General features: G+C 67.8%; 1 protein-coding gene across 1 annotated transcript; it reads right to left on the bottom strand.

The window, feature by feature from the left end:
• Positions 1 to 1027: 1027 nt before the first annotated feature.
• Positions 1028 to 19226, bottom strand: CCDC88B (coiled-coil domain containing 88B). The gene is made up of 27 exons (XM_036417318.2): positions 19035 to 19226; positions 18602 to 18744; positions 18375 to 18486; positions 18224 to 18293; positions 18094 to 18152; positions 17922 to 18005; positions 17707 to 17850; positions 17308 to 17453; positions 17123 to 17204; positions 16839 to 16997; positions 16049 to 16195; positions 15862 to 15970; positions 15540 to 15676; positions 14417 to 15457; positions 11032 to 11159; positions 10839 to 10956; positions 9943 to 10038; positions 9714 to 9854; positions 8988 to 9244; positions 8674 to 8817; positions 8300 to 8486; positions 6371 to 6516; positions 5792 to 5890; positions 3157 to 3320; positions 1951 to 2139; positions 1778 to 1846; positions 1028 to 1112 (listed from the first exon to the last, which is right to left on the bottom strand). Exons 1-27 carry the CDS (start codon positions 19092 to 19094, stop codon positions 1057 to 1059), a joined length of 4287 nt encoding a protein of 1428 aa, XP_036273211.1. The 5' UTR covers positions 19095 to 19226; the 3' UTR covers positions 1028 to 1056.
• Between the last annotated feature and the right edge of the window lie 1386 nt (positions 19227 to 20612).

Raw genomic sequence — 20612 nt, 5'->3', positions numbered from 1 at the left:
GGCCTGCAGAAACCCATGCGTCGGGCTGCAGGTCACCTGAGTAAGCTACTCCTCCCAGCTCTGCCCCCCCCCCCCCCCACACACACACACACACCCCGCTTCAGGCTGCCTCACCTCCGCCTGGGCAGCCCCGCCCTACCCTGGGCGGCCCAGGTGCCTGACTCACGTCCGGCCACCAGCCTCATCGCCCCCTTCCTGGACGTCGCCCTGGGTGCCTGTGTCCACACTCCCGGCACCTCCACCCAGCCCAGCTCTAGCTGACACTCCAGGCCGGAGCTCCCTGGGGAGGCTCAACCAAGTGTGTGGGGGGGGGAAGACAGAAAAAAGTGAGAGAAGAGGGTGCCAGGGAGGGCAGGGCAGGGCCCCTGGCATTTACCACCCCCCCCCTCACAGCCCACTCCCCACCTTTTAAGCAAAGGCTGAGCCAGACCCGGGCCCCACCCACTGCGGGCCACCCAGACTCCTCCCCCTCCCCACCCTCTGGGATACCCAGGCAAGCCCAACCGGCCCCTCCTCTGAGGGAAGCCCTTTGCCTGGGGTGCCAGGCGAGGAAGCCAGTGGCCACAGCCCCCCCAGCGAGGACTTGGGGCGGCCGGGCCCTGGCACCTCCAGGCTCAGGCTGCAGCCGGCGGACACAGCACAGACTCAGCGATTGCATTTCAGCTTTATTTCACTCCCAGCCGAGCTCAGAGATAGGTCCGGGCCACGGGCACCAGGGAGCGGGCCTGGGCGCCCCACCTAACCCGGGTGGGGGGCTGTCTTGTCCACGCCTGCCTGCCTCCTTCACCTGGGGGGTCCCCCAGAAACCGCCTCCTCAGCGAGGGCCGCATGGCAGAGCCGGAGCCCGGGCAAGGGGCTGCTGGTGGGGGCCAGCTATTGCTCCTGCAAACAGGCCTCTCCCGGCTCCACCTCAGCGCCCCAGCGCCGGCCATGGAGGCCCCCGGGGCCCAGGCCTTGTCCAGGGCCTGGCCCCAGTCGCCCTGGCTCCCCACGTTCACGGGCTGTCTGGGGCCCCGGGTGGGACTCTGCGTTCCCCAGCTTCCGGTCCACGTGGTGTCATTGGCTGAGGGAAGGGGTGAGAGGGGGCTTCTCCGGGTCCTGCACCTCGAGGCCTGGAAGGAGAGGCTCGGCTCAGCTCAGGCCCGCGCCCTCGGGGACTGCCCCCCGGACCTGCCACAGGCCCTCCTCCGTGCCCTCCGCGCCCCCTGCCTCCCGGCTGCACCCAGCGGGGAATGCTGCTCCCACACACAGCAACTCGGCCCGCGTTCACCTCCCGTCTTTGCTCCGACTTCGCCCCCTCCCTCCGCCTACCTCGGGCACCTAATTAACTGCACCCCACCCAGTGCTCCGGCCTCACTGTCCCAGAGCAGCCACTTCCTAACACTCAGGTCGAGAGCAAAACAACAACGGACTGCAAAGACTTCGGACGGAAAGAGTATAAAATACTCCGGCAATGACCTTTCACCCTGACTGCGTGTTAAAATGGCGGTACTTCGGGCCGACTGGGTTAAATAACATGCTATTAGGCTTACCTGTCTCTGCTTTTTCTGATGAGGCTACCAGAAGCTTTTAAACTACATGCAGCTCACGTCTTATTTCTGTTGGGCTATTGTGTCATTGCTATCCTCATGCATATGGCTTACCGCCTGCCCCCTACCCACAACGTTCCCCGTCGGCCCCGCTGGCACACCCCTGGCACCGGGAGAGGCTGTTTGCCCGGTGGGTGAAGGGATGAGTGGGCACTGCCAGGGCCACACACAGGGCAGACGCCCCTCACCCTCTCGGCCGGCGCCTGCTTCCTGTTCCGCCAGCGTCTCAATGGAGCCGTCCCATCCCGCGCCAGGTCCTGCGGGACACAGGGCAGCTACTGGCCGCAGGGACCGGACAGGGCGGGGGCGCCCCTCCCCCAGGAGCCGCCGGGGCCGCGGGAAGCGGGACCCGGGCCCTCACCTTTGCCCTGGGAGCCCGGGTGGCGCTGTCGGAACCGCTGCCGGGGGGTGTCCCCGGGGCTGAAGGACTCGGAGCTGCGCCCCACGGGGAACCTGGAGCTGAGCTTCCGCCGCCGCCCACCCAGCAGGGTCTCGTCCCGCAGGCAGAGGGAGCTCTGGGCCCGGCGCATGGGCGCGGGGGCGGGGGACCCTGCAAGAGGCGGGCACGGGTGTGGGCACGGCTGTGGGCGCGGGTGTGGGCAGGGTGTGGGCACGGGTGTGAGCACGGGTGTGGGCATGGGTGTGGGCATGGGTGTGGGCACGGGTGTGGACACGGGTGTGGGCACGGGTGTGGACATGGGTGTGGGCATGGGTGTGGGCACGGGTGTGGGCACGGGTGTGAGCGCGGGTGTGGGCACGGGTGTGGGCATGGGTGTGGGCATGGGTGTGGGCACGGGTGTGGGCACGGGTGTGGGCATGGGTGTGGGCATGGGTGTGGGCACGGGTGTGGACACGGGTGTGGACATGGGTGTGGGCATGGGTGTGGGCACGGGTGTGGGCACGGGTGTGGGCACGGGTGTGAGCGCGGGTGTGGGCACGGGTGTGGGCATGGGTGTGGGCACGGGTGTGGGCACGGGTGTGAGCGTGGGTGTGGGCATGGGTGTGGGCACGGGTGTGAGCGTGGGTGTGGGCATGGGTGTGGGCACGGGTGTGAGCGTGGGTGTGGACATGGGTGTGAGCGTGGGTGTGGACACGGGTGTGAGCGCAGTGCCGGGGGGCAGGGGGAGCAGAGTGAGGCAGCAGGTGAAGCCGCAGGCCGGGAGAGGAGGCGGCAGAGGCGGGGAAGAGGGTCTGGGTGACCCGAGGCCGGGCCCTCTCTGGCTCTGACACTAACTCACTCGGTGACCTTGAGCCAGGCGCTTCCCCGCCCTGGGCCTCGGCCTCCTCGCCTGTCACTGGAATAAGGGCCCCTCACTAAAGCCCCCGGCTCCGGGTCCCAGGCACCGCGGGGCGGGCAGGACTGGCGGGGGCAGCGCGGCAGGAGGAGGTGGCGGAGGAGACGCACTGGGACGCGGAGCCAAGCACCACGGGAACCATGGGGGGGCGGGCGGGGGCGAATGGGAGGCGATGGGGCAGGTGCTCAGCTGCACAGGAGGAGGCCGGCAGCGGAGCAGGCGGCGGGGAGGGACACGGGGAGGGACCACCGGGCACCTGGCCCCAGACCCACCTGGCCCATCCGCCTCCCTGCCCTCGGAGAGCTCCGCCTCGGGGGCCCCCAGGCTTTCGGTGCTGCCGGCACCATCGGCCCACAGGCGCGGCCCCCCGGGGAGGCCCCCCTCCCGCCGGGGCCGCATCAGCCTCTTCACCTTGTCTGCCAGCCAGCTGCCCTTCCTGGAGCGAGAGGGCACAGAGGGGTAAGGCGGGGGGAGGGAGAGGGCACAGAGGGGTGAGGCGGGGGGAGGGAGAGAGGGCACAGAGGGGTGAGGCGGGGGGAGGGAGAGGGCACAGAGGGGTAAGGTGGGGGGAGGGAGAGAGGGCACAGAGGGGTAAGGCGGGGGGAGGGAGAGGGCACACAGAGGGGGTCAGGCGGGGAGAGAGGGCACAGAGGGTAAGGCGGGGGGAGGGAGAGAGGGCACAGAGGGGTAAGGCGGGGGGAGGGAGAGAGGGCACAGAGGGGTGAGGCGGGGGGAGGGAGAGGGCACAGAGGGGTAAGGCAGGGGGAGGGAGAGAGGGCACAGAGGGGTAAGGCGGGGGGAGGGAGAGAGGGCACAGAGGGGTGAGGCGGGGGGGGGGAGAGGGCACAGAGGGGTGAGGCGGGGGGAGGGAGAGAGGGCACAGAGGGGTGAGGCGGGGGGGGAGGAGAGGGCACAGAGGGGGGAGGCGGGGGGAGGGAGAGAGGGCACAGAGGGGGAGGGGGGGGTGGAGGGAGAGGGGCACAGATGGGCTGAGGCGGGGGGGGAGAGAGAGGGCACAGAGGGGTGAGGCGGGGGGAGGGAGGGGGCACAGAGGGGTGAAGGCGGGGGGAGGGAGAGAGGGCACAGAGGGGTGAGGCGGGGGGAGGGAGACGAGGGCACAGAGGGGTAAGGCGGGGGGAGGGAGAGAGGGCACAGAGGGGTGAGGCGGGGGGAGGGAGAGAGGGCACAGAGGGGTAAGGCGGGGGGGGGGGGGGGAGGGCACAGAGGGGGTAAGGCGGGGGGAGGGAGAGAGGGCACAGAGGGGTGAGGCGGGGGGAGGGAGAGGGCACAGAGGGGTAAGGCGGGGGGAGGGAGAGGGGGCACAGGGGGGGAGGCGGGGGGGGAGGGAGAGGGCACAGAGGGGTGAGGCGGGGGGAGGGAGAGAGGGCACAGAGGGGTGAGGCGGGGGGAGGGAGAGGGCACAGAGGGGTGAGGCGGGGGGAGGGAGAGGGCACAGAGGGGTGAGGCGGGGGGAGGGAGAGAGGGCACAGAGGGGTAAGGCGGGGGGAGGGAGAGGGCACAGAGGGGTAAGGCGGGGGGAGGGAGAGAGGGCACAGAGGGGGTAAGGCGGGGGGAGGGAGAGAGGGCACAGAGGGGTAAGGCGGGGGGAGGGAGAGAGGGCACAGAGGGGGGAAGGCGGGGGGAGGGAGAGGGCACAGAGGGGGGAAGGCGGGGGGAGGGAGACGGCACAGAGGGGGAAGCAGGGGGAGGGAGAGGGCACAGAGGGGTAAGGCGGGGGGGAGGGAGGGGGGGCAGAGAGGGGGAAGGCGGGGGGGAGAAGGAGAGGGCACAGGGGGGCACAGAGAGGGCACAGAGGGTGAGGGGTGAGGGGGGGGGAGGGAGAGGGCACAGAGGGGTGAGGCGGGTGGCGGGAGGAAGGAGGGCACAGCGGGGGTGGGCGGGGGGAGGGAGAGAGAAGGGCACAGAGGGGTGAGCGCGGGGGGGAGGGAGAGAGAGGGCACAGAGGGGTGAGGGCGGGGGGAGGGAGAGGGCACAGAGGGGTGAGGCGGGGGGAGGGGAGAGGGCACAGAGGGGTAGGCGGGGGGGGGGAGAGAGGGCACAGAGGGGTAAGGCGGGGGGAGGGAGAGAGAGGGCACAGAGGGGGTTAAGGCGGGGGGGGGGAGAGAGGCAGGAGAGGGGTTAGGCGGGGGGAGGGAGAGAGGGCACAGAGGGGGTAAGGCGGGGGGGGGAGAGAGGGCACAGAGGGGGTAAGGCGGGGGGAGGGAGAGAGGGCACAGAGGGGGGTAAAGGCGGGGGGAGGGAGAGGGCACAGAGGGGGGAAGGCGGGGGGAGGGAGAGGGCACAGAGGGGGGAAGGCGGGGGGAGGGAGACGGCACAGAGGGGGGAAGGCAGGGGGAGGGAGAGGGCACAGAGGGGTAAGGCGGGGGGAGGGAGGAGAGGGCACAGAGGGGGGAAGGCGGGGGGGAAGGAGAGGGCACAGAGGGGGCACAGAGAGGGCACAGAGGGGGGAAGGCGGGGGGAGGGAGAGGGCACAGAGGGGTAAGGCGGGGGGAGGGAGGAGAGGGCACAGAGGGGTGAGGCGGGGGGAGGGAGAGAGGGCACAGAGGGGTGAGGCGGGGGGAGGGAGGGGGGGCACAGAGGGGGGAAGGCGGGGGGGGGGGAAGGAGAGGGCACAGAGGGGTAAGGCGGGGGGGGAAGGAGAGGGCACAGAGGGGTAAGGCGGGGAGAGGGCACAGAGGGGTGAGGCGGGGGGGGAAGGAGAGGGCACAGAGGGGGCACAGAGAGGGCACAGAGGGGTAAGGCGGGGAGAGGGAGGAGAGGGCACAGAGGGGGGAAGGCGGGGATGAGAGGCCAGGCAAACCCTCAGGGCCCGGACTGTGCTGGGCCAGGCCCGAGGGCAGGCAGGCCAGGCTGGGGGCCCCACACAGGGGTGAAGGGACCACTCACTTGGTCCGGGGCAGGGGCCCCGGCTCCAGCACACGGTACTGGTCCATGATCTTCTCCACCAGCTTCTGCTTCTCCCGGCGCAGGGCGTTGAGCTGGTCCCTGCGGGGGGTGGGGGAGGGGGGGTTTGGGGGGGGCGGGGAGCAGCCTGAGGCCGGGCCGGAGGGGGCTCAGCTGCCAGCAGGCACAGCCCGCACGTAGCACTGTCCCGCCTGTGTGGGGGGCACTGCCACTGCCCAGCCCCGGGTCAGCCCAGGACTCCCTGGGCGTCTGCCCCTGAACAACCACATGTGTCTTCAGGGCCAGCACCCACTGCCCGCGCCCTCTGCCCTCCACCCGCTGACCCCCACCAGCTGACCCTCACCCACTGCCCCCACCCACTGCCCTCCAGACTGCTGCCCCCGCCCGCTGACCCCACCAGCTGACCCTCACCCACTGCCCCCGCCCACTGCCCTCCAGACTGCTGCCCCCGCCCGCTGACCCCCACCCGCTGACCCCGCCCACCGCCCCGCCCACTGCCCTCCAGACTGCAGCCCCGTCCGCTGACCCCGCCCACCGCCCCGCCCCGCCCCCGCCGCTCACAGGTACTCGCGCTGCTCCCGGTGCAGGTGGTCCCGGCTCTCCAGGCTGCGCTCCAGGAGCTCCCGGTTCTCCCGGCTCAGGGCCTGCACCTCGGCCAGCAGCTGCCGGTTCTCCTCCTCCTGGGCGCTCCGCAGCTCTGTCAGCAGCTGGGGGCAGGCAGCAGGCAGGCGGGGTTAACGGGGCTCGGAGTGGCTCCTTCACATGCCCTCACTCGGTCCCCAGCCCCAGCCCCCCAGCGCTGTTCCGGCCACCTCTGCCCTCACACCTCACACTGCCCCTCACACACCTCACACTGCCCCTCACACAACTCACACCGCCCCTCACACACCTCACACCTCACAGCGCCCCTCACACCTCACACCGCCCCTCACACCTCACACCGCCCCTCACACCTCACACCGCCCCTAACACACCTCACACCCCCCTCACACCTCACACCGCCCCTCACACACCTCACACCCCCCTCACACACCTCACACCCCCCTCACACCTCACACCACCCCTCACACCTCACACCGCCCCTCACACCTCACACCGCCCTCACACCTCACACCTCACAGCGCCCCTCACACACCTCACACCGCCCCTCACACCTCACACCTCACACCGCCCCTCACACCTCACACCGCCCCTCACACCTCACACCGCCCCTCACACACCTCACACCCCCCTCACACCTCACACCGCCCCTAACACCCCTCACACCTCACACCGCCCCTCACACCTCACACCGCCCCTCACACCTCACACCTCACACCGCCCCTCACACCTCACACCGCCCCTCACACACCTCACACCGCCCCTCACACCTCACACCGCCCCTCACACCTCACACCCCCCTCACACCTCACACCTCACACCGCCCCTCACACCTCACACCGCCCCTCACACCTCACACCCCCCTCACACCTCACACCGCCCCTCACACCTCACACCTCACACCGCCCCTCACACCTCACACCTCACAGCGCCCCTCACACCTCACACCGCCCCTCACACACCTCACACCGCCCCTCACACCTCACACCGCCCCTCACACACCTCACACCGCCCCTCACACCTCACACCCCCCCCTCACACCTCACACCGCCCCTCACACCTCACACCGCCCCTCACACCTCACACCGCCCCTCACACCTCACACCGCCCCTCACACCTCACACCTCACACCCCCCTCACACCTCACACCGCCCCTCACACCTCACACCTCACAGCGCCCCTCACACCTCACACCGCCCCTCACACACCTCACAGCGCCCCTCACACACCTCACAGCGCCCCTCACACACCTCACAGCGCCCCTCACACCTCACACCGCCCCTCACACACCTCACACCGCCCCTCACACACCTCACAGCGCCCCTCACACACCTCACACCGCCCCTCACACCTCACACCGCCCCTCACACCTCACACCGCCCCTCACACACCTCACACCGCCCCTCACACCTCACACCGCCCCTCACACACCTCACACCGCCCCTCACACCTCACACCCCCCTCACACCTCACACCGCCCTCACACCTCACACCGCCCCTCACACCTCACACCGCCCCTCACACCTCACACCGCCCCTCACACACCTCACACCGCCCCTCACACACCTCACAGCGCCCCTCACACCTCACACCCCCCTCACACCTCACACCGCCCTCACACCTCACACCGCCCCTCACACACCTCACACCGCCCCTCACACCTCACACCCCCCTCACGCCTCACACCGCCCCTCACACCTCACACCGCCCCTCACACCTCACACCGCCCCTCACGCCTCACACCGCCCCTCACGCCTCACACCGCCCCTCACGCCTCACACCGCCCCTCACACCTCACACCGCCCCTCACACACCTCACACCCCCCTCACACCTCACACCGCCCCTCACACACCTCACACCGCCCTCACACCTCACACCCGCCCTCACACCTCACACTGCGTGGTCAGCCGGCAGGCGCTCAGGTCCAGCTGCTGGTTGCTCTCACGCAGCCGCTGGCTCTGCAGCTCCAGCTGTGCCCGCTCCAGCTCCAGCCGCGCCAGCCGGCCCCGCAGCTCCCCGCGCTCGCCCTGCAGCTCCCCTCGCTCCCGGGACATCTCTGCCAGCAGCTGCTGCGCCCTGTGGGGACAGGAGAGGTGCTCACACCTCAGCTCACACCTGGCACAGCCCCCCAGCCAGGGCCAGAGGGCTGTGCCAGGGAGGGCAGCGCAGGCCCTCACAGGGACGGTGCCTGCTCCCCACCCGCACTGCACGGGCAGCCCTGGGGGGCCCGGGGACGGCTGGCGGCTGGCCGTGCCGCTGGTACCTGTCGTGCTCGCTCTGCAGCCTCCGCAGCTCCTCCTCCAGGCCGCGCTGCCGGTGGCCGTCCTGCATCAGGCGCTCGCGCTCCGCCAGGAGGGCCTGCTCCTGTGCCTCCACGTTGGCCTTCTGGGCCTGCAGCTGCTCGTGCCTGGGACGGACAGAGGCTGAGGGGGCTGCGGGCCTGGGTCCGGGCAGGCAGGCAGCCGGGCTGCCTGCACCTGGGGTCTGCCAGGACCTGCTGCCCGAGCTCGCCGCTCCCAAGGAGGCACAGCCTGGAGGTGGCACCGGGGCCAGTGCTTCCGTCCGGGGGAGACTCACCGGCCCTGCAGCTCCCGGTGGGCCAGCTCCAGGGCCCGCATGTTGGCCTTGAGGTCCCGGTGCCGGGCCAGCAGCGCCTCCAGCTCGGCCTCCTGCCGCCGCTGCAGCTCGACCAGTGCCTCGTGGTCCCGCAGCAGCGCCTGCTGCTGCCCGCGGGTCTCCTCCTGGGACCGCCGTGCAGCCTGCACCTCTGCCTCCAGCACCTCCAGCTTCCTGTGCAGCTCCTGGCCCTGCAGCTCCAGCGCAGACTTCTCGGCCTGGGGCAGAGGAGGGAGTGGGGCCCAGGCCGGAGAGGGAGCAAGCGACAGGGGCGGGCAGAGGGCCAGGAGACAGCGCTGCGGAGGAGGCAGAGGGCTGGGGGTGGGGGGGGGCGGCAGGGAGCCAGAGGCAGAGGCACATGGGCAAGGAGAGGGGGCGGTATCATGGCAGGTGCCGGGCTGTGGGGGGGAGGGCGGGGGGCACACGCAGGATGTGACAGACGGGGCTGCCTGGCCCAGAGAGCGGGGGGACTAACGGCTGGCGGTGGAGAAGGGGCCTGAGGCAGGGAAACAGGGCACAGACGTGGGGGCTGGAGGCAGCAGAGAGGGGGAGGGGAGTGGGCAGGGGTCGGAAGGATAGCTGCCTGGGAGCTGAGGCAGGGGAAAAGCAGGAAATGATACCAAAGGGGCAGGGAACAGTGGTAAGTGGGCAGGGCTCGGTGGGGACGGGCACCCAGCCGGCTCCCACCTGCAGGCGACTGCTGTGCTCCTGTGCCTGCTGGCTCTGCTGCAGCAGCTCCTGGGCACGCCCCTGCAGGCTTCCCAGCTGCCCCTCCAGCACCTGCAGCTGCCCCTGCAGAGCCGTCTTCTCAGCCTCGAGCGTTGCATTCTGCGCGGCACAGAGGGGCGTTGGTGGCCCGGCCTCTGCCCACCGCCGCCCCCGCGCCCACCACCACCCACCACCACCCACCACTCACACTGCGCTCCACCTGGATGAGCCGCCCGCTCTGGGCCTCCGGGGTCCTCGGCTCGGCCTGCTCCTTGGGCTCCAGCCCCACGGGGCCCTGGCGCAGCTGCAGGGAGAGGCCCCGGAGGTCACGCGGGGGAGTGGCCGTGCATGGCGATGGCACGGGACCTGGACGGGGGACCTTGCCCACAAGCCCGCACTCCTGGCTCCCGTAGCTCCATCACTCGGTCCTGCCCTTGCCACCTTCTCTCGGGGCCACAGCATGCGACCTGCGCCTGCTGCTCCTCCCGCAGCTGCTGCTCCTCCTCGGGGCCCCAGGTTCAACATCACTTTCTCCAGAAAGCCTCCCCGACCAGCCCCAGGCCAAGCCAGCGAGCCAGTCTGCCGGGTGCCCACTGGCCCCTGGCGCCCCCTGTGACAGTCACCATTTTCCTGCCTCTGTGCCAGGTGACCCGTGGGCTCCCTTGCATGCGGCAGCCTGACATTGGGCTCCACCACACCCCAGTGCTGGGCCCTGAGCCCCCACGCTGCAGGGGTGTCAGAAATAACGACTGACTTAGGACGACGACAAGAGCGATTGAGCTCACTAGGAAGTGAGGGGGGCGGGGGGGGAGAGCCAAGCAAGAAAGACAGAGCAATCACCTCAGGACAAAGCCTCCAGTGCTGTCCTTGGAGGAGACAAGGCCCAGAAACCACACGGCCGTGGCAGAGTCAGCCTGACGCTCAGCTCAGTGCTCCTCCCAACAGGCCCCAAGGAAGCAGCGGGCCAGGAATTGAGGGGCAAGACCAGAGGGGCCTCTGGAGGGACGGGGCCTCTGGAGGGACGGGGCCCAGCGGCCGGGCATGTCTGTGTGCAGGACGCAGAGAGGGCGGGACGAGGCCCCGGCTCCCAGGGCCAGGCCTCACCTGGGACAGCTCCTCTTCCAGCTTCTGGGCCCTCGCCTTGAGCTTCCTCAGCGCCTCCTCCTTGCTGGTGGCCGCGGCCTGCAGCTCCGTTTTCATCCGCTGCTCCAGGCCCTGGTACCTGCAGGAGAGGCCTCGGCATCTACCCTCGCCGTGCCTCTGCCTGGGCGCTCTGCCCCCCGGGCGATGCCCCCACCTCTGCTGCTGAAACTCTTTTTCCCGGAGAAACTCCTGGCGCTCCTGAGACGCCTGCTCCAGCTCCTTCTGCAGACGCTCCAGCCGGGCCCCCAGCTCCTGGCCCCGCACCACAGCCTTCTCAAGCTCCTGAGGGCAGACAGAGGGGCTCAGGGCCCGAGGACATGCCAAGGCCATCACCCGGGGGTGGACAGACACACACAGAGGCCTGAGAGCCAGGGGACCTGGCTTTCTGTCCTTGCTCTGCCCCCCTAGACAAACAGCTTTCCCCTTCGGGCCTCTACTCCCAGGTCTGTAAAATGGGAGCAAAGCCCGGTCGCTGGGCAGTGGGTATGAAGAACTGGGGATTGGAAGCCCGGCAGGGCATGAGGGAGGCCCCCGGGCCGGAGTCAGAGGCCCCGCTCTGAGTCTTCACCTCTCTGAGCTCTTGCTTCCTGTTGTGCTCAGGGGCAGGTGGACATGCCCTGCGTGGGAAGGCCACCCTAACCATGAAGGAAAGGGGGGCGCTGCGGAAGCAGATCTGGAGAGAGCCCTGGGCCACAGGGGATGGCCACAGCAGACAGGAACTTGGTGAGCACCAGGCCTAACCACAGTGGGGCTGGGGGGGGGGGGGGGGTGAGGAGACAGAGATGCCAGGGCCCAAGGCCTCTGGCAGTTGGGCCACACCATTGCAGAATGCGGCAGGAGGCCCGATTGGAGCTGTGGACCCCAGAGGGGAGGTAGACCAAACCATTCTGAGACGTGGGGGTCCTGGCAGGATAAACCACAGGGAAAGGCCAGCTCTGAGCAAGCAGCCCGACAAATCCTGCCTCCGGAAGCCAAGCCTCGGCTCTGATCTTCCTGGCTTAGCAAGCCCCCTCCCCTCAGGTCTCCCCTCAGAAGCAATGCACTTCCAGACACCTTTGCCTACTGCCTCTCACTGGAAAAACTACAAGTCCCATGATGCCCTGCTGCTGACAGACAAGGCCTGAGGGTAAGAAGACCAGTAAATGAAGAAGAACTGAGCCTCTGCCCAGAGTCCTGCTCTGCCCTTGCCCAGGCCCTGGCCACAGCCCTCTGTACCCTCTCCGTGCACCTCCTGGTCTCCACCCAGTCCAGGAGGCCCATTTGGACAACGCCCTCGGCTCCTGGTTCTCTGACCTGGTTCCCTGGTTCCCTGGCTGGTCACCTCCTCCTGCGCCACAGCCACTTATCACCAGGAAGTGCTCCGACCAGGAAATCTCACCAAATTCCCCACTTGGTCCTCAGCCTCTTCCGCCCACTCAGTCCTCGGAGCTGGCTCTTCCAGCCACCAGCCCCACCCTCCCCCTCCCCCTCACGGCCCACCTGCTGGCATTCCCTCTCCTGCTGCCCACGCTCGCCTCAGCCACTGTCTTACAGCATCCCGGGAGGCAGGTCCTTTTGATTCTGGTTTGACAGGTGAGTAAACCAAGACTCAGAGAGGTTAAGTAACTTGCCAACAGCCACAGAGCTGGTAAGAAGGGGGTTCAGGCCATAACCCAGGCCTGCCTGACAGCACCTCAGTCACAGCCTTCAGAGTGGACCCCAGAGACAGCCTCTCAGACTTGCTCTCTTACCCACACCCCCAATTTGCACATTCCCCAGACCGTCCTGCACAGTGCCCAGCTGCGGGGGTCAACCCAACAGTGTGTTGTACCCCACCTCTCTCCCCTGGGAGGAGTCTCAGATCCGATGACTCCTCCTCTCTGAGCCTCAGTACCTTAGGGATGCTCAAGGAAGATTCCATCCCTGTCTGAGGCACACCCTCCCCACAGCCCTGACTCGAGACCCCGACACCCATCGCACTGCCTCATGCCTCCCCCGAGCCCTCTGAGGGGCCTTCCCCACCCGGCCCTGACCACTCCGCTCCATTGCCTCATGGAAACAGCTGCAACCAGGACCCGGCTGACTGGGTCCTCACCTCCTCACTGCCCTCCTCAGGTTCCGCCCTGCAAACCCATTGCACCGCCTCCTTGCTCACTGCCATCCCTCCCTCCCCCAGGCCTTCCCTCCCGGTGTGCTTCCTGGGCCAACACGGCTTCCGGCTCCCGGCACGCCCGTCTCCACCCCAGGTTAGGCGCGCTGGCTGCCTGGTACAGGCCTGGCCACCAGGAGACACCCACGCACATGCTCGAATGAATGAATAAAGGGGTTCCCAGGCCTCCTCTCCCTTCCATTTCCCGTCCGGGGCCAGCCAGCCTCACCAGCCACCTGGACCACAGGAGCTGCACACCGAGGTGCCCTCCTCAAGCCCAGCCCACGCACCAGTGGCTCTCCCTGCCGGCTCTCCCTGCCTGGGGATGGAGCACTAACACCCCAAAAGTTGGCCCACACACCTCTCAGCCCCTACTCCTCCTTCAGTGCCTTCACTCTTCGCACAGGCTGTTCCTGGGGAGGAAATGTCCTTTCCCATCTAGCGGGATCTTTTTTTTTTTTTTTTAATATTTTATTAATTTTTTACAGAGAGGAAGGGAAAAAGATAGCTAGAAACATTGATGAGAGAGAAACATCGACCAGCTGCCTCTTGCACACCCCCTACTGGGGATGTGCCCGCAACCAAATACATGCCCTTGACCGGAATCGAACCTGAGACCTTTCAGTCCACTGAGCCAAACCAGTTAGGATCATCTAATGGGATCTTGACCTTCCTCAGAACCCTCCCCAAAGCCTCTCGCCCCACCCCGGCACCAGCTCCCTCTCCCGCAGGCTCCCACAGCACCCTCTCTTATAACCAACATGCCGGCCAGCATGAACCAGGCCTCCCACCCCTCTCTCCCTTGGTCCCCCACAGGTCCCGCCAGGCAGCCACCAAGAGTACCACCCCTCGCTGGAACCAGTTTGGCTCAGTGGATAGAGCGTCAGCCTGCGGGCTGAAAGGTCCCGGGTTCAATTCGGGTCAAGGGCATGTACCTTGGTTGCGGGCACATCCCCGGTAGGGGGTGTGCAGGAGGCAACTGATCAATGATTCTCTCATCGATGTTTCTAACTCTCTATCCCTCTCTCTTCCTCTCTGTAAAAAATCAATAAAATATATATATATATTTTTTAAAAAGAGTACCACCCCTCCTTTTACAGAAGGAGGCACTGGGGTGCAGGGGAGTGACTGCTGAGGTCAGAGAGCCAGGATTTGCACCCAGGCACCCCGGCTCCCTGCCCACACTCTCATCCGCTCCAAAGTCACCCCATCTGATGGGGCGGGGCACCTGCCCTTTCCCAGGCCAGGCGAGCCTTTGGAAGGCAGGATCGGACTTCGTCTTCTTATCTCCAGCCCGGCTCGGTGCTGGGCAAAGAGGCCGAATGGAATGAATAACCCAAAACTCCAGCCACCGGCTCCCGTGGGCCTGGAACCCATTTCCCGGCCCCGGAGGGATAGAAGCCCCACGTACCTCCTTGAGGGCCTGCTGCTCCCGGCGCTCCCTCTCGGCCTGCTCCCGGCGCTGCTGGCTCTCCTGCTCCAGCACCTGCAGCCGCTCCTCGGCGGCCTCGGCCCGGGCCCGCAGCCGGGGCCCCTCCCGCTCCCACTGCCTCCGCTCCCGGCCAGCAGCCGCCAGGGCCTCTGCCAGCGCCTCCCGCTCCCGCGACGCCGCCTCCAGCTCCCGCCTGGCCGCCTGCACCGCCTCCCGCAGCCGGGCCTGCTCCCGGGCCTGGGCCTCTGCTTCCCCGTGGGCCTCGGCCTCGGCCCTCCGCGCCTCAGCCAGCTCCTCCGCGAGGCGAGCGGCCTCCGCACCCCGGGCCTCCAGCCTCCGGGCCTGGGCCTCCAGCTCAGCGCGGAGGGCCTCCTCCCTGAGGGCCTCCATCTCCCCTGGGCCTGGTCCCGCCTCCAGCAAGGCCTGGGCCTTGGGAGCCATTTCCGGCCGCTGAGCTGGGTCCCCGGTCATCCCCGCCAGCCGCGGCTCCTGCTCTCGGGCCTCTGTGTGCTCCCGGGGCAGGTGCAGCCTCTGGCCAGGGGGCTGCTGCTTCTCCAGCCGCTCCCGGGGTTCCGGCTGGCTCTCAGGGACCTCGTGTCTGAGCCCCTGGGCCGTGGGCACTGACTCCCCAGCCTCTTCTCTCAGCAACAGCTGGGCCTGACCTTTGGTCTCTGGGCCCTGAGGTGGGGGCACATGGGCAGGGGTCTGGAGAGGGGCTCCGTGGCCAGCCTCCCCCGGGGACTCCTGGGGCGCCGGGTCTAAGCTCTGGGGGGCCATGGCAGCCATCTGGAGGGGCCTCTGCGTCACTGGAGGGTCTGAATCCGATGTCTGGGGACACTCGGCTGCCCCCTGGAGGGCTGAGTCTGATGCTGGGGGAGCCAAGTCCAAGGCCGGAGGGTCTTCATCCCCCGCGGGGCCAACCGCGCCCTGAGGACCAGCGCCTGAGGCCGGCCGGGTCTGCGGAGCCACAGCCAGTGCGGGAACCACGGCGTCCTCACCCTGCTCCTCCAGCAGGGGGCGCTGAGGGCACACAGAGGGAGGCTCAGGGCCAGCGGTGCCACCAGGGAGGCCCGGGAGGACAGCGGGGAAGGGACTCGCTCACCTGGCCTCCGGGCCGCCCCTGTAGGGCCTGCAGCAGGGCGCGGAGCTCCCGGTTCTCCCGCTCCAGCGTCCGCAGCTGCCCGGCCTCCGCCTCCCTCACTTCATCGTGGATGGAGGGGGCCGCTCCCGGCAGGGGTGCTGGGGGGTGAGATGAGGTCAGGAACCCTCCCACCCTCAGTCCTGCCACACTCCCTGCACCCCTGCACCCCCAGAGGCTTGGGGGAAAGTGGGGGAGTCAGAAGCCATCCCCCCTCCCCCCCCCCCCCGCAGCTGCAGGGACACCCGGCACCCCCAGCCCAGCCCTCCACGGGGGCTCCACTCACACGCCCCGGGGGAGCCCGGCGGCGGCTCCAGGCTCCGCTGAAGCTCCAGCTCCAGCTCCACGTTCTCCTCCACCAGCTGGCCCACCTGCTGCCGCAGCGAGTCCAGCTCCTGGGGGCAGGCAGGTCAGACCCCGCAGAACGCCGGGAGGAGGGGCCCGGGGTCATGGGGGGCCTGGGGTCAGCTCACCGCGTGCGCCTCGCCCAGCCGGGTCCGCAGCAGCAGGTTCTCGCGCTGCGTCTCGTGCAGCCGCGCGCAGCGCTCCTGCGCCGCCTCCAGCCGCTCCTCCAGCAGCGCCCGGGCGGCCTCCAGCGTCCCCGCCAGCGCCCGCTCCTCCTGGGGTGAAGGGGGACAGGGCCCGTGGCTCCTGTGCCCGGCACCCAGGGCCCCCATCCTGTCTCCCGTCCCCCACCTGACCCACATCTGCCCCTTCCAGGTACCACCCCCTAGCATCTGCCCCCCACCCCCCGCCTTCTCCCCAAACCACCTTCCCAGGTCACATCCCGCGGGACCTGCTATTTTATATATATATATATATATATTTCTATTGATTTCAGAGAGGAAGGGAGAGGGATAGAGATAGAAACATCAATGATGAGAATCACTGATAGGCTGCCTCTTATCCTACTGGGGATCGAGCTCGCAACCTGGGCACGGGCCCTTGGCTGGAATGGAACCTGGGGCCCTTCAGTCTGCAGGCCGACGCTCTATCCACTGAGCTAAACCAGCTAGGGCGGGACCTGCTAATCAGCGCCCACTGTGGCCCGCCCTCCTCCCCAGGACCTACCCTTCTTCCCCCTCCATCTGCCCCACAGTCCCGGGGGGCCTTGTCCCAGACACCCTCCCACCTGTCTCTCCTGGCCATGACCGTGCCCTCAGGAAGGCCTGAGTCTCCCTGTTCCAGGCCCAAAGGTGCTCCTCCTGGCGGACCCCTCTCCCCTGCAGGCCCCGCCCTCTCCCCTGCAGGCTCCGCCCTCACCTCCAGCTGGCCCCGGCAGGCCTCGGCCGCCTGCAGCCGCTCCCGGTGGCGCCGCAGCTCCTCCTGCAGGCGGGGCAGGCGGCCCGCGCGCTCCCGCAGCGCCTCGGCCTCCTCGCGGTACAGCTCTGCCCGCTTGGCCTGGCCCGCCAGCGCCTGGGTCTGGGCCGACGGGGCGGCGTTGGGAACGGCCAGCCGCGGCGGCAGGGATCGGGGGCGTGAGGAGCCGGGCGGAGGGGCAATGGGACAGGAGGTGCGGGGAAGGTGAGGGAGGGTGGCGGACGCACCTCCTGGCGGAGCCTGCGGATTTCGGCCTCTAAGCCCTGCACCTCCTCCTGGGAGTCCAGCAGCAGCTCGGCCTTCTCCTCCCTGGAGGAAAGAGACGCTGGAGGGACCTGGGACAGCACCCCCAGCCCTGCCCTGGCCCGATGCGGCCCGTATGCGTGGGGCTGGCCGTCCCTCTCCCACTCACAGCTCCTGGCGCAGGCGGCGCAGCTGGGCCTTGGCGTTGGCCAGCTGCAGGGCCAGATGGTTGGAGGGGCCCTCCAGGGGGGTCCCCGCAGGGGCCTCAGGCAGCAAGGGGGCTGGCGCACGCTCCAACAGCAGCTCAGACAGCCGCTGTGGGGGATCAAGGGTCAGGGGTCAGAAGTAACCTACCCTGTGCCCCCCACATCTCCCTCCCATCTCTACGCCCCCCCCCTGCCCTGTCACCACAATCTGAATTTGGCTCTTACAGCCCTGTCAGCCAAGGACCCCCAACCCCAGCCCCACAGCTGGGCCTCAGCTCCCATCTCCCCCACACATGGGTCCCCGAGGTCCTCCATTCCCCCACCTGGCTCTCTATACCGTCCCCCACCCCCACTGCCCCCACCTGGGCCCCCACATCACGCTCCCGTGCCAGTCTCAGGAGGGTCCCCATCAGGCTCCGGGTCAGCATCTCCAGCTCTGCAGGTGCCAGCTCCCCAGGCTCGGGCCCAGCCAGTGCCAGCACCAGGCCCGCCCCCGGCTGGGTCACCTGGGCGGGAGGGAGAGCGTTCAGCCTAAGAAGCTGGAGGCAGGGAGTCCCCAGGCAGTGCAGGCCCGTACCTGCTGGATGGCCGCAGCCAGCTCGCTCTGCACCTCCAGGCTGAGGCCCTGGATGTGCCGGATGAAGAGTTCCCGGTGCTCACACTGCAGGGGGACCAGCGGGGGCGGGTGAGGGCCGCCGGAGCCTCCCACCTCTGCAGCCCCGCTGGGCCCGCCCAGCCGCTGCCCTCACCTGCACCGCCGCCCCCAGCAGCAGCCGGAGGACGCCTTCCAGCTCCTCCACCGCCTCCTCTGCAGGGCACAAGCCACAGGGTTAGCAGGCGGCGGAGGGGGAGACAGGAAGGGGGGTTGGGAGAGGGTACCTGAGAAGGGGTCAAACCCCAGGGCTTGAAGGTCCGGGGGTGCCGACAGGACCAGCAGCTGCAGCTCCTCCTGAGGGCGCAGAGGGGAGATGAGACGGCCTCCCCCTCCGGTGGGGGCTCCCGGCTCGGCCTCCCGCACCCAGGCCCTCACCTGGTAGAAGTCCCTCAGGCGGCACCACAGGTGGTTCAGGTTCCGCACCCGACTGGCTGCCGGGTCACCTTGGCCCCTGATCGCCCCAGGGCCCCCTCGGGAGCCAGGGGCACTGTGGGCACAGGGGGCCATTAGTTGGAAAGGGACTCGAGGACCCACCTCCCCTCAGCCAGGCCCCGCCCCAGGCCTCAGGCCCCGCCCACCAGAGCTTGAGGCCCCTTCCTTACATGATGCCCAGCACCCGGAGGAGCAGGGCCCCATCACTGAGGCGCAGGAACCTCTTCTCCGAGCAAAGGGGCCCCTCTCCTTCCTCCTCCTCGTCCTCCTCCGGCTCTTCTGCCTCTCCCACCAGCCCAGCCAGCCCCAGGGCCTGTGGGAAGCAGGGAGCCATCAGCTGGCCCAGGCGAAGCCCCATCATAGAGTGAATCCTGAGCCCCTTGGCCAGCTCCCTGCGCCCCCGGAGCCCCCTCCTCACCAAACCCCTGCACGTCCCTGGACCCCAAGATCTGGCCCCGATTCCTGCCTCACAGCTGCCTGGACTTCAGCCCCATCCGTAAGTCCAGCCCCCACAGCGCCCATCTCTGCCCCATCCTCCCCACCCCAACCCCAGCCCCTCCCCACTGCTCACTTCCCCTCCCCGCCGCCTTCCCGCCGCCTCACCCAGGTGGCCAGGCTCCCACTCAGGAAGTCTCTGAGTCTGGGTCCCGTGCCCCCGTCCATGACGGGTCAGGGTGCTGGTTGCACTGTGGCAGCTACACCTGCCCGGGAGGAAGAGGAAGTCCCGGGTGGGGGATCCCGGGCCCGGCCACAGACACCCTGCCCACTTCCTCCTTCCGGGTGCAGCCGGCCTGTGCACCCCCAGATCCTCCCTCTGCCCCGCTCGCCACGCGGCCCCCTCACAGGCACGCGAGGCCCCAGAGCAAGGCCCTCCGCTCTCCTGGCTCCTGGGCACCGGCCGGTGAGTCTCCGCCTCTCTGGGCCTCTGTCTCCCATCCTCGGCCTCGCACCTTCCAGAGCCTCTCAGGGGCCCCAGCCTTGTGGGTGAGTCTGGGTGCCCACCGCTGCCTCTGCTCATTTGCTGGCTTCTCTGGCCCTTGGTGTTTCTCCGACTTAGCCAAACTGTCGCCAATCGTGAAGCCTGGCTGGATGCCACCCCTCCCAGCGAGCCCCCACCCCGTATTCTATGTGCACCAGGCTGAGACGGGGCATCTGGACCACGGGCAGGTGGCCTCTCGGGCCTCAGTGTCCTGTTTGTAAAAGAAGTGGGTGGGGCTTCTGAGGGAGGAGTTCACTCAGAGACCAACAGCGTTGTCTCTTAGGCCCCGTGGTGGGCAAACTGCGGCTCGAGAGCCACAGGCGGCTCTTTGGCCCCTTGAGTGTGGCTCTTCCACAAAATACCATGGCCTGGGCAAGTCTATGTTGAAGAAGTGGCGTCAGAGGAAGTTTAAGTTTAAAAAATGTGGCTCTCAGAAGAAATTCCAGTCGTTGTACTGCTGATATTTGGCTCCGTGGGCTAATGAGTTTGCCGACCACTGGCCTAGACCAACAGGTCAGGACCTCTCCGTTCCCCGCTGCTCTCTTCCGGCCACATTCATTCACCACACGGTCCCTGGGGAGACAGCCACCCCAAAATCACTCTGTAACGCAGCAGCGATGAGAGGGGATTTCACTTCCGGAAAGGCACCAGAGGGCTCAACAATGAAAGAGAAAAAAGATTGAAATAATAAACAAGAAATTTTAAATTAAGAAAATAAGTGGTCCTGGCGGATTTGGTTCAGTGACTGGAGCATTGGCCTGTGGACTAAAGGGTCCCGGGTTCGATTCCAATTAAGGGCACCAGGCCCAGGTTGTGGGCTCGATCCCCAGTAGTGAGTGTGCAGGAGGCAGCCAATCAATGATTCCCTCTTATCATTGAAGTTTCTATCTTGCCCTCTCCCTTCCTCTCTGAAATAAATAAAAATAAGTACTTATAAAAATTTTATAAATGGAATCCTGGCCAGTGTGGCTCAGTTGGTTGGGCATCATTCCCTGCACTGACAGGTCAGGGCACATGCGCCGGTTGTGAGTTCGGCCCCTGGCTGAGAAGACAACAAATCAATGTTCCTCTCTCTCTTCCTCCCTCTCTCGTTTTCTCTCTAAAAATCAATAAAAACATTAATACAAAAACAACAACAGCAGAGCTGAGATCGGGGTGGCTGGGTTACTGAGGCAAAGTGGGGAGGGAGGAAGGCAATCCGG

Source organism: Pipistrellus kuhlii, unplaced genomic scaffold, assembly GCF_014108245.1.
Source record: "Pipistrellus kuhlii isolate mPipKuh1 unplaced genomic scaffold, mPipKuh1.p scaffold_m20_p_59, whole genome shotgun sequence".
Classification (NCBI taxonomy): Eukaryota; Metazoa; Chordata; class Mammalia; order Chiroptera; family Vespertilionidae; genus Pipistrellus; species Pipistrellus kuhlii.
The sequence above is the reverse complement of the archived record's forward strand: the minus strand, read 5'-3'. Positions and strand labels throughout refer to the sequence as shown.